Source organism: Borostomias antarcticus, assembly GCF_949987555.1.
Source record: "Borostomias antarcticus genome assembly, chromosome: 19".
NCBI lineage: Eukaryota > Metazoa > Chordata > Actinopteri > Stomiiformes > Stomiidae > Borostomias > Borostomias antarcticus.
The window spans coordinates 1,699,500-1,710,542 of NC_140252.1; the positions used below are offsets into that span (position 1 = coordinate 1,699,500).

Below are 11,043 nucleotides of genomic sequence, written 5' to 3' on the forward strand. Positions count from 1 at the left end.
TCAACCAGGTTCAGAATATAGAACTTGATAGATCTTCCTCTAAACGCCCGGCCACTTCTAAGTCAGCCAACGTCTTAAGATGTCATACCGATCAGCTGGACTTGATAGACTCTTGGAGAACTAAATTCACTTCCAGCAGTCTACTCTTTCTTCTCACGGGTCCACCACACTTATTCACGGATATATTTATTTTTACTTGATAATAAACTACTCACAATATTCGCTCCTGTGACTGTCACAGCATAGTTATCTCTGATCACGCCCCCACATCCAGTGAGGTTAATTTTCCCCATGGCAGACCGACCTCCGAATTCTGGACGTTTAACACACACTTGTTATCCGAGCCTGAATTCAAGGATTTTCTTACTACACAAATTCAAGTCTTCTTTGATATAAATGACACACCAGATATTAGTGTTGGCATACTTCTATCTCCGTGGACAGATTATTTCGTTTGTCTCCCATTTTAAGAAATTAGAAAATTCCAAATTGACAGAATTATCAGATTAGATAAAAAAAACTAAAAAAAAACTAGATAGTCAATATTCAGCGAATCCCCAGCTCTACATAAAAAGCGGCTTCAACTTCAGTCTCAATACGATTCATTGTCTACCGGTAAGGTTGAGAGACTTCTTCTGCGCACCAAGCAACGTTGCTTCGAGCAAGGAGATAAGGCCGGCAAACTAATTGCATATTGAAGTGGACCCAAAATATGCAGTTGAGGGAACAATATGTGTTCTAGAGATGGCGCTACCACCACCTTTTATACACCGGTTTGGTCCGGGAATGCATGTCACATGGATGAGAATATACACCACAATGACCAGGTTTTAGAAGTAGAAAATACAACAATCTTTATTGTTACAATAAGTACAAAAATTCATATAGCTGGGACATATGGCATATATCCACGGTGGCCCGAATAAGCCCCTCCCACAGCTAGCCCCGCCCACCTGGAGCCAAGGAGATATACGTTGAGAAGCGCACCCCACACTCGAATAGAACAGCGATCAATGCAAATAAACTCAAACACCGGCCTTGAAACACAGCACAGCAAACTGAAGAGGGACACTGCCACTGCCCATGAACAAAATACACACCGGCCTGCCACACCAGCCAACACAGCAAACCAAAAGAGGACACTGCCACTGCCCAGTAAATTAATAGCACAGCTCACACTGCCCACACAAAACAAGGACCCCCGTTCTACAAGTGAGCTGGTTTGCGACAGGAAAGATGTTCTGGCCCACCCGTATAGTTCGCCAATGTCTACAGCTGCATACAATCATTAACCCCCCCATACAAGTAAGAATATCCAATTATAGGCCTATAACAAACAACATAATACATGAATAATTTGAGGATTAAAATACTCAACTCGCCGAAGAGATGCGACCCCCCTCCCCGGGTTTCAGTGTGCTCTTCGTAGCAGGACGAACCACACAACAACATAAAAACAAGATTATACAACGGTTAGTTCTGGTTCTTGATTCTGATTGGCTGGAAGCCGTGTTAAAATACTTTGTAACACACACCTGGGACCGCATATCATTCCATTTTCAGTATTAACGCGCCTCCCATTTGATCCAATGCATTGTAGTTGTTGTTGTTGCTTGGCAACCCTTTTGTTAGGGGAACTATTTTGCTCGGCGGAATTGAGGGAATGATGCTTCGTTTTGAATAAATGTTAATATTTTACATTGCTGTGTGTTTATTTTACACTAATACCTGTAGTTACCGTTGTATAAAAGCAATAAACCACTAGAGGCCGTGTGTTATAGTGATTTTATAACAGCTAGGGGGGTTTTAGGCACTTCGCTTCGCGTCGTGCCTAACAAAAATAAAATCACTACAACACACGGCCTCTCGTGGTTTATTGCTTAATTAAAAACTACACAGGATCACATTTTACAGAAAATAAAGGGCATACATGTCATACAATACTTAGCTAAAGTGACTGGTGCGAATACTGTGCAAAAGTGCAATAAGAAGATGAAATACAATTAAAAAACATGCAAATCATTCAGGCCCAGTAGAAGAGTCTGTTACTGTCCTCCTGGGGTATTGGTGTAGGGATGTAAGAGTCTGTTACTGTCCTCCTGGGGTATTGGTGTAGGGATGTAAGAGTCTGTTACTGTCCTCCTGGGGTATTGGTGTAGGGATGGAAGAGTCTGTTACTGTCCTCCTGGGGTATTGGTGTAGGGATGGAAGAGTCTGTTACTGTCCTCCTGGGGTATTGGTGTAGGGATGTAAGAGTCTGTTACTGTCCTCCTGGGGTATTGGTGTAGGGATGGAAGAGTCTGTTACTGTCCTCCTGGGGTATTGGTGTAGGGATGGAAGTTTATTCAGGCCCAGTAGAAGAGTCTGCTGGCAAAATGACAACGCATTTTGGGGCATTATTATTACACGCTTTTAATCGAGAATCGATTGATGTCACCATGGGCCACATACAGTAGGCCTACACTGTTAAAGAAAGAAAAAAAAGTAACTTTCAAAAGGGCACTTGCCTTGTCCAGAGGGCAAAGGGCAGGTGCTCTAGCACCACCTCGTGTCTATCTGTGCACGTCCCTCGGTAGAACTGCACCACCCCCTTGCAGGCCACTCCAAATTCCCTCAACTGGCGGAGGAAGAAGAGCCTCTGGTGGGCGTTTTAGTGATACAACATACGTTGTCCTCCCATTTCAGTGATGATGAGATTGTGGTGCCTAAAAACTTGATGTTGTTAAAAACACGCTCCACTTCCACTCCTCTGATGGACAAGGACTGGGATGCTTTCCCCCTCTGAGGAACTCAACCACTAGCTCCTTGGTTTTGGAGACGTTCAACTCCAGGTTGTGGAGGGAAACACCACCCAGTCAGAGTGAGGACCTCGTTTCTGTAGACAGAAAGAAGCATCATCATCCCCAGAAATGAGCCCCACTAATGTTGTGTCATCCACAAATTTGTACATTTTGACAGTCAGTGTGTGATGTACATTTGTATACAGAGAATATAAGAGAGGTGATAAAACACACCTCTAGGGGGCGCCAGTGCTGATGTTTGACCTTGGAGATCCTGTTGTTGATTTTGACCATTTGTGTTCTTTGCAGTAGGAAGTCCAAAACCCAGTGACATAAGGAGTCATGGACTCCCATCTGTTGGAGTTTGTGAAAAAGTTTGCTGGGTAAAATTGTATTGAAGGCAGAGCTGTAATCTATAAAAAGAACCTTTGCGTAGTTGTCTGGGGCCTCCAGATGCTGTAGAGTGGAGTGGACACATATGGATACAGCATCCTCAACGGACCTGTTTGCCCTGTACGCAGACTGGAAGGGGTCCAGACTGACTACTCTGGAGAGATGTTCACATCCCAGTCGTTCAAAGATTTTCATTATTACAGGTGTTAAAGCTACCGGTCTGTAATCATTCAGGCAGCTGATCTTGGGTTTCTTGGGCACAGGAACTATGCATTTCACAATGGCAAAAAGTGAACCTAATCAGACCTCAGCCATTTATGCTAACTTGAGTGTGAAAGCTTGCGGACCACCTGACTGGGAGGCATCTGGCAGACCTGCTGGAGTGGTGGTCTGTAGTAGACTGATGGAGTGGTGGTCTGTAGCAGACTGATGGAGTGGTGGTCTGTAGCAGACTGATGGAGTGGTGGTCTGTAGCAGACTGATGGAGTGGTGGTCTGTAGTAGACTGATGGAGTGGTGGTCTGTAGTAGACTGGTGGAGTGGTGGTCTGTAGTAGACTGATGGAGTGGTGGTCTATAGTAGACTGATGGAGTGGTGGTCTGTAGCGGACTGATGGAGTGGTGGTCTGTAGCGGACTGATGGAGTGTTGGTCTGTAGCGGACTGATGGAGTGGTGGTCTGTAGTAGACTGATGGAGTGGTGGTCTGTAGCAGACTGATGGAGTGGTGGTCTGTAGCAGACTGATGGAGTGGTGGTCTGTAGTAGACTGATGGAGTGGTGGTCTATAGTAGACTGATGGAGTGGTGGTCTGTAGCGGACTGATGGAGTGGTGGTCTGTAGCGGACTGATGGAGTGGTGGTCTGTAGTAGACTGATGGAGTGGTGGTCTGTAGCAGACTGATGGAGTGGTGGTCTGTAGCAGACTGATGGAGTGGTGGTCTGTAGTAGACTGATGGATTGGTGGTCTGTAGTAGACTGATGGAGTGGTGGTCGGTAGTAGACTGATGGAGTGGTGGTCTGTAGCAGACTGATGGAGTGGTGGTCTGTAGTAGACTGATGGAGTGGTGGTCTGTAGCAGACTGATGGAGTGGTTGTCTGTAGTAGACTGATGGAGTGGTGGTCTGTAGTAGACTGATGGAGTGGTGGTCTGTAGCAGACTGATGGAGTGGTGGTCTGTAGTAGACTGATGGAGTGGTGGTCTGTAGCAGACTGATGGAGTGGTGGTCTGTAGTAGACTGATGGAGTGGTGGTCTGTAGCAGACTGATGGAGTGGTGGTCTGTAGCAGACTGATGGAGTGGTGGTCTGTAGTAGACTGATGGAGTGGTGGTCTGTAGCAGACTGATGGAGTGGTGGAATGTTTCTGAGGCATACTTCTTTTCATGTTTCTCGCCCACAGTTCAAGCTTACTCATATCGGCCGGAAAAGCATCTTGGCAAGAAACTCCTTCCATGTCAATCAAACATGCAGTGCACTTACCTCACTTGTACCTTTTCATCGCCCCCTGCAGGTCGGAGGGATAACTCAGGCTTGAGGCTGTACTACACAAGCAAGCTCAGGGAGCAGGACGTGGCAGTGCTCACTACAGGCCTGGAAGTGGACCCCTCCGGGGGCTACGTCATTCCTCCCAAGGCCACAGGCTTCCACACTTACGGCCTGTGCAACACCTCACACTTCCCTGCGGTATGTTTGCCTGCTCACCTTTAAATATAGATCCTTTACACCTTCAGAAACGAGAATGAATGTCCTAAAATGTTGTCTTCAAAACAAAGAGCAATTGGACAGAGATATGTAACCAGAGAAGTGGTGTGCTCATAGATGATTTGCTCTTCCTGGTCTCCGCCTCTCTTTCCGGGACGGCCCGGTCCCTGAGCTCCAGGTGATTTCAGTTGCATTACACACTCACCTGGCGGGGAGAAAGATTCGAGTTGGCCTCTTCATGTAGGAAAGAGAACAGAGATGGCCTCCAAAATGAGATCAGGATAAATCTCTCTTTCTTGTCCAGGTTACATTTGCATTATAGTTTGGTACCAAATATCTAAACAATGGATACTTAAACAAGATATTGCCTAATTTGCATATTTACTTTTTTATTTATTTAAATAAAGTGTAATCCAAATTTTTTTTTCAAACATATTTATCTTAATGTGTAGATTAAACTGGTAGAAATTCATGAGGATATCTTTCAAAGAAAAACTTTGTGCTTCTTCTACCATAGGGGTGGACAGCAGGTGGATTTCCTGGGCTTGGATGAGAACTACAGTACAACTTTGAGTTTCAGCATGCCATTAATATGGGAGACATCAAGACCATTAAACCAGTATGCCTCTATTGCTATTGAATGATGATTAAGTATTGTAACCCCAGTTCTATTTCGTGGAGCTCCGCCCCACAGGGCTCACTCCTATTCGATAACCAAAAATAGCTAGATACGTCCACTGAAAAAAAGACGAACATACACAATCAGAGTCAGGTGCCCTTCAGCATAAAAGGGCTCCGAGGCCGCCTATCTTCTTCTAAAGCTGAAACATTCAGCGAGCAGACTGGTGCTCAGCAAAGGGTCTGGCCCTGTGGGGCGGAGCTCTACGAAATAGAACTGGGGTTGCAAACTCGTAACCATCATTCTATTTTGTGGAGCTCCGCCCCAAGTGGCTCGCTCCTATTGCATAGGCGGAGCGAAACAACCGCATCATACACTCTTGTTGAATCCATTTCAAAACGGGCCAGCCAGGCCAATGGTTACATGATCACACTGAAGGTTGGAGCCCAAGCACTAGCCCAAACTGCCATATTAAGCCAGCTGAGGGTAAGGACTGGACAGGGAGCGGTTACGCACAGTAACATACCCAGCCAGGCCTCAACCTCATTCCCACGAAGGGACAGAGACGGACCAAGGCCAGGGAGGCAGAGCACCTACTCAAAAGGTAGTAGTGGACAAAAGCCGCTACGCAAATGTCCGCCACAGACACTCCACTGAATAGGGCTACCGACGGGGCCACACCCCTCGAGGAGTGCGCCCTAACAGCCGCAGGCAGACGGCGACCCGCAGTCTCATAAGACTTGGTGATGCCCTCACATATCCCCTGGGAGAGACGCTGTTTGGATAGCGGCAAACCCTCCTTCCCTGGGTCATGACAGACCAATGGTTGGTTGGTCTGTCACACCAGGTGCAAACGAGCATCTTCCTCGCTTGCATGAAGCGGAGGATAGAAAGTCCGTAGCTCCAAGTCCTGCATGCTGAACGCGCCGTCACGAAAGAAGGGTCCATGTGTAATACAGCCTTACTGTACTTTCATCACCAGTGATAAGTACTGTCAGCGTGAGCAAGTCACTGACCTGCTCGCCCGACGCCAAAGCAAGGAGGAAAGTGGTCTTGACCGAAATCCACTTGAGGGAAGCCTGCTCCATTGGCTCGAACGAAGCTCCGCAGAACGCGTTCATAACCGAGAGCAGATCCCATGGAGGAGCCGTAGCCTTACACACTGACCGGAGGCACCGTGACTCCAGTCAAAAAACACTTGACCAGGGAATGCCCATAGACCACAGTCCTAGCGAAAACCTCATGACACGTGGAGATGGCAGTGGACGCCGCTAACTCACTCTCATGGTCCACCAGCTGTTATAGAAACTCAAGAACCGTCTCAACCGAGCAAGACGCGGGGACGACGTCCCTCTCCTCACACCAACGAGCAGAAGCGGCCCGCTTGCCAGACTAGACCGTGGCAGTGGAGACGGCCTGGGCACTCTGAACAGTACTGATCACAGCTGGAGAGAGGCCTCTGACAGACAATCCCCGTCGTTCCATACCCAAGCCATCAATGGCCGGCCCAGCGTTGGAGGCGTGCAAATCGAGCCCTCCACCTGGGACACCGCCATCTGTCTCAGACGCACTTACCTCAGAAAGCAGCGTCCTCCATAGGCGAAGGTAAAACGATGAAGTAGTGCGCCTGGCGAATCCTCTCAGAAGGAGGAGGGCGCGTGCCGGGCAGGTAGGGGACAGCGAGGCCATCCCTGGGGTGCTGCGGACCCAGACGGACGAAGCAGTAGACTCTTCGTCCGAGTTGTCGTTGCAGCAGCAGCCTGGAGCGTGTGGCCAGGGTGTTTCCAGGAACTCCGACGACTAAGCGGTGAGCTACAGTAGCTATAATCTTCCTGACTTCTCGTCAACCTAAAGTCTGGACGCGAGCTGAATGTTTTTAGAAGATTGGCGAACTCGTAGCCCTTTAATGCTGAAGGGCACCTGACTCTGACTGTCCGCACCTGTGTGTTTCTCTTTTTTTCAGTGGATGTATAGTATCTACGTTTGGTTATGCAATAGGAGCAAGCCCACGATATAGAAAATCCAGAGTGCTACTGTATTTCCATTTGAAATAGCTGTCATACTGTAAAAGAATAGTCATATGGATGGGCTAACACATCACACACACACACACACACACACACACATATATATATACACACAGCATAGACACCTGAATATGGACAATGATTAATCTACTGCACTATTTGTTTTCAATATGGTAGCCTCTTCAGTCAATATCGATGTGAATATACCAGCCTAAATGTATACAGCCTAAACGTATAATGTACCAGCCTACACTCGTATACTATAATTTACAGTATGTTCTATAGACTCTGAAGCAGCAGTATCTGTTTCTCATTGCAGGGTGATGAGATTCTGGTAGAGTGCACCTACAACACTGTGAATCGCACAAGACTGACTAAGGTTGGCAACATAGAATTATATTAAGTTTGCATACAACTCTGTGGCTGGTACGATGGAGACCAGGCTCCACACTGACAATCCCCAAACACATACAAAATGCTTGCCATTAATTAATTAATTAATTAATCCATTAATCTATCTATCTATTTACTTATCAATTATAAATGACTACATTGTCTTCAGCACTTTTTCTCTAACCTCGATGTTGTGACTGACTGTTCGACACATCTTAACTCTGTTGATACTTTTTTTCTGATACGGAATGACTGTTTGTATTGATCTATTTCAGGGGGGGCTCAGCACCACAGATGAGATGTGTCTAGCCTTCCTCCTCTACTACCCAGCCATCGACATCAACCTCTGCTGGAGCCACCCCTATCTGGGGGAGACCCCCCAGCAGCAAGAACAGTCACATTATCCACAGTTGCACACTCTTTGAAGCACATACCACGGAATGTGTTGGAGGCAGATGTAGACTGTTTGGTCCACATCTTTTTGGTCCAGTTAGGTGGCACTCTGTCATGTTTTTTTGCGCCACAGACTGGCTGCAGAGTTGGCGACCAAGACTTGAACCCAGGAATCTATTGCTGAGCACGGGTTCTGGATGAAGTACACCCCCCAGTATGAATTCCAGAATAACATCTATGTAAGCATCTACTGTAGGCTAGCCTACACCCAAGAACACAACAGCGATGTACAACAACAGAAAACACGAGCAACAGTGACATAACATGACAAACACATTACAGTTGAACCCTATTCTACCTCATACATATTAGTGAGTTGTCCCAAAAGAAAATACATGAGGTGATAAAGACACAATATTGTAGTTATCTCTCTCTGTGTGTCAGTGGGATGCTACATCCATCTCTCACTTGATGGCAGTGAAATCAAACCCACCATCAGAGCTGCTTAATACCACCAAACAACACCTCTCATTCACTTGTCTCGTTTGGTCCCCCATACAGAATAACTACAGTATTTACGACGGCAAGATTCCAGACATGATGCAAAGTCCCACAGTAGGCTGCACTTCGGTCCCAGCGTCCCCCACGGCACCTGAGGTCGATGTCAGCGATCCCGACACCCCAGCGCACCAGTCTAACGCATCCCACAGAGGAGGCAGTTCCCGGGTCGTGACGTCCACTGCTTGTCTGCTGCTGTTGCTTTGTTTACCAGGGCTGTGATCGGGACGGACACCATGGAGTGTAAGGCCAGCTTGTTCACAAACACGGATTTGTGTCCAGCGGTGTCTCTTTCTAAACTAGTGGACACAGTTAGGGCTCAACCAAAGGCCCTGCTCAGATTCTCTCAAATGCAACCTCCATTCCTCGTTTCCTCAGAGAAATCACTGACTCATGAGTCGATTGGTAACAGCTGCGTAGGAAAGCGTTGCGGTTTCACCCATCTAATCATGTTATACTGTAGGAGCGGAGGAAGGGAGGTAAGACCCATCTAATCATGCTATAGGAGCGGAGGAAGGGAGGTAAGACCCATCTAATCATGCTATAGGAGCGGAGGAAGGGAGGTAAGACCCATCTAATCATGCTATAGGAGCGGAGGAAGGAAGGTAAGACCCATCTAATCATGCTATAGGAGCGGAGGAAGGAAGGTAAGACCCATCTAATCATGCTATAGGAGCGGAGGAAGGAAGGTAAGACCCATCTAATCATGTTATACTGTAGGAGCGGAGGAAGGGAGGTAAGACCCATCTAATCATGCTATAGGAGCGGAGGAAGGGAGGTAAGACCCATCTAATCATGTTATACTGTAGGAGCGGAGGAAGGAAGGTAAGACCCATCTAATCATGCTATAGGAGCGGAGGAAGGAAGGTAAGACCCATCTAATCATGCTATAGGAGCGGAGGAAGGAAGGTAAGACCCATCTAATCATGCTATAGGAGCGGAGGAAGGGAGGTAAGACCCATCTAATCATGCTATAGGAGCGGAGGAAGGAAGGTAAGACCCATCTAATCATGCTATAGGAGCGGAGGAAGGAAGGTAAGACCCATCTAATCATGCTATAGGAGCGGAGGAAGGAAGGTAAGACCCATCTAATCATGCTATAGGAGCGGAGGAAGGAAGGTAAGACCCATCTAATCATGCTATAGGAGCGGAGGAAGGAAGGTAAGACCCATCTAATCATGTTATACTGTAGGAGCGGAGGAAGGGAGGTAAGACCCATCTAATCATGCTATAGGAGCGGAGGAAGGGAGGTAAGACCCATCTAATCATGCTATAGGAGCGGAGGAAGGAAGGTAAGACCCATCTAATCATGTTATACTGTAGGAGGGGAGGAAGGAAGGTAAGACCCATCTAATCATGCTATAGGAGCGGAGGAAGGAAGGTAAGACCCATCTTATCATGTTATACTGTAGGAGGGGAGGAAGGAAGGTAAGACCCATCTAATCATGCTATAGGAGCGGAGGAAGGAAGGTAAGACCCATCTAATCATGCTATAGGAGCGGAGGAAGGGAGGTAAGACCCATCTAATCATGTTATACTGTAGGAGGGGAGGAAGGAAGGTAAGACCCATCTAATCATGCTATAGGAGCGGAGGAAGGAAGGTAAGACCCATCTAATCATGCTATAGGAGCGGAGGAAGGAAGGTAAGACCCATCTTATCATGTTATACTGTAGGAGGGGAGGAAGGAAGGTAAGACCCATCTAATCATGCTATAGGAGCGGAGGAAGGAAGGTAAGACCCATCTAATCATGCTATAGGAGCGGAGGAAGGAAGGTAAGAGGTTGCATTTCTGGAGAATTAAATCAAGGCCAAGGTTATCTGAAGTCAATGTCTACCCTATCTATCCACCAGCACATGCCATGATGCCTCCAGCAACATAGAATAGATAGAATGTTATACTCATAGAGACAAAACAGTTTTACCTTTGTGGTTGTGATATGTATGGAATGCAACAGCCAAGTCAATGTCAAGGGAAAAGCCATGTTAGGTTTACTATTTGTTGTACTATGATCAGTGAGGCAGCTGTCTGTTTGGTCAAAATAACTGCCATTTACTTCATTTACAGGGACGTCATTATTATTATTATTATTTATATATATATAATCATTATTATTTTGATAATCATTAGCTTGGTCCTGCCATGATATTTAATAGCATTTGTATAGTTCGTTCTTAAAACATTC

The 11,043-nt window shown here is 46.6% G+C and overlaps 1 protein-coding gene across 1 annotated transcript; it reads left to right on the plus strand.

The window, feature by feature from the left end:
- Window positions 1-3,453: 3,453 nt before the first annotated feature.
- Window positions 3,454-8,333, plus strand: LOC311321556 (DBH-like monooxygenase protein 2 homolog; the record flags this gene model as incomplete). The annotated part of the gene is made up of 6 exons (XM_084453551.1): window positions 3,454-3,463; window positions 4,679-4,851; window positions 5,048-5,109; window positions 7,133-7,211; window positions 7,835-7,894; window positions 8,184-8,333. 6 exons carry the CDS (start codon window positions 3,454-3,456, stop codon window positions 8,331-8,333), a joined length of 534 nt encoding a protein of 177 aa, XP_084309677.1.
- Between the last annotated feature and the right edge of the window lie 2,710 nt (window positions 8,334-11,043).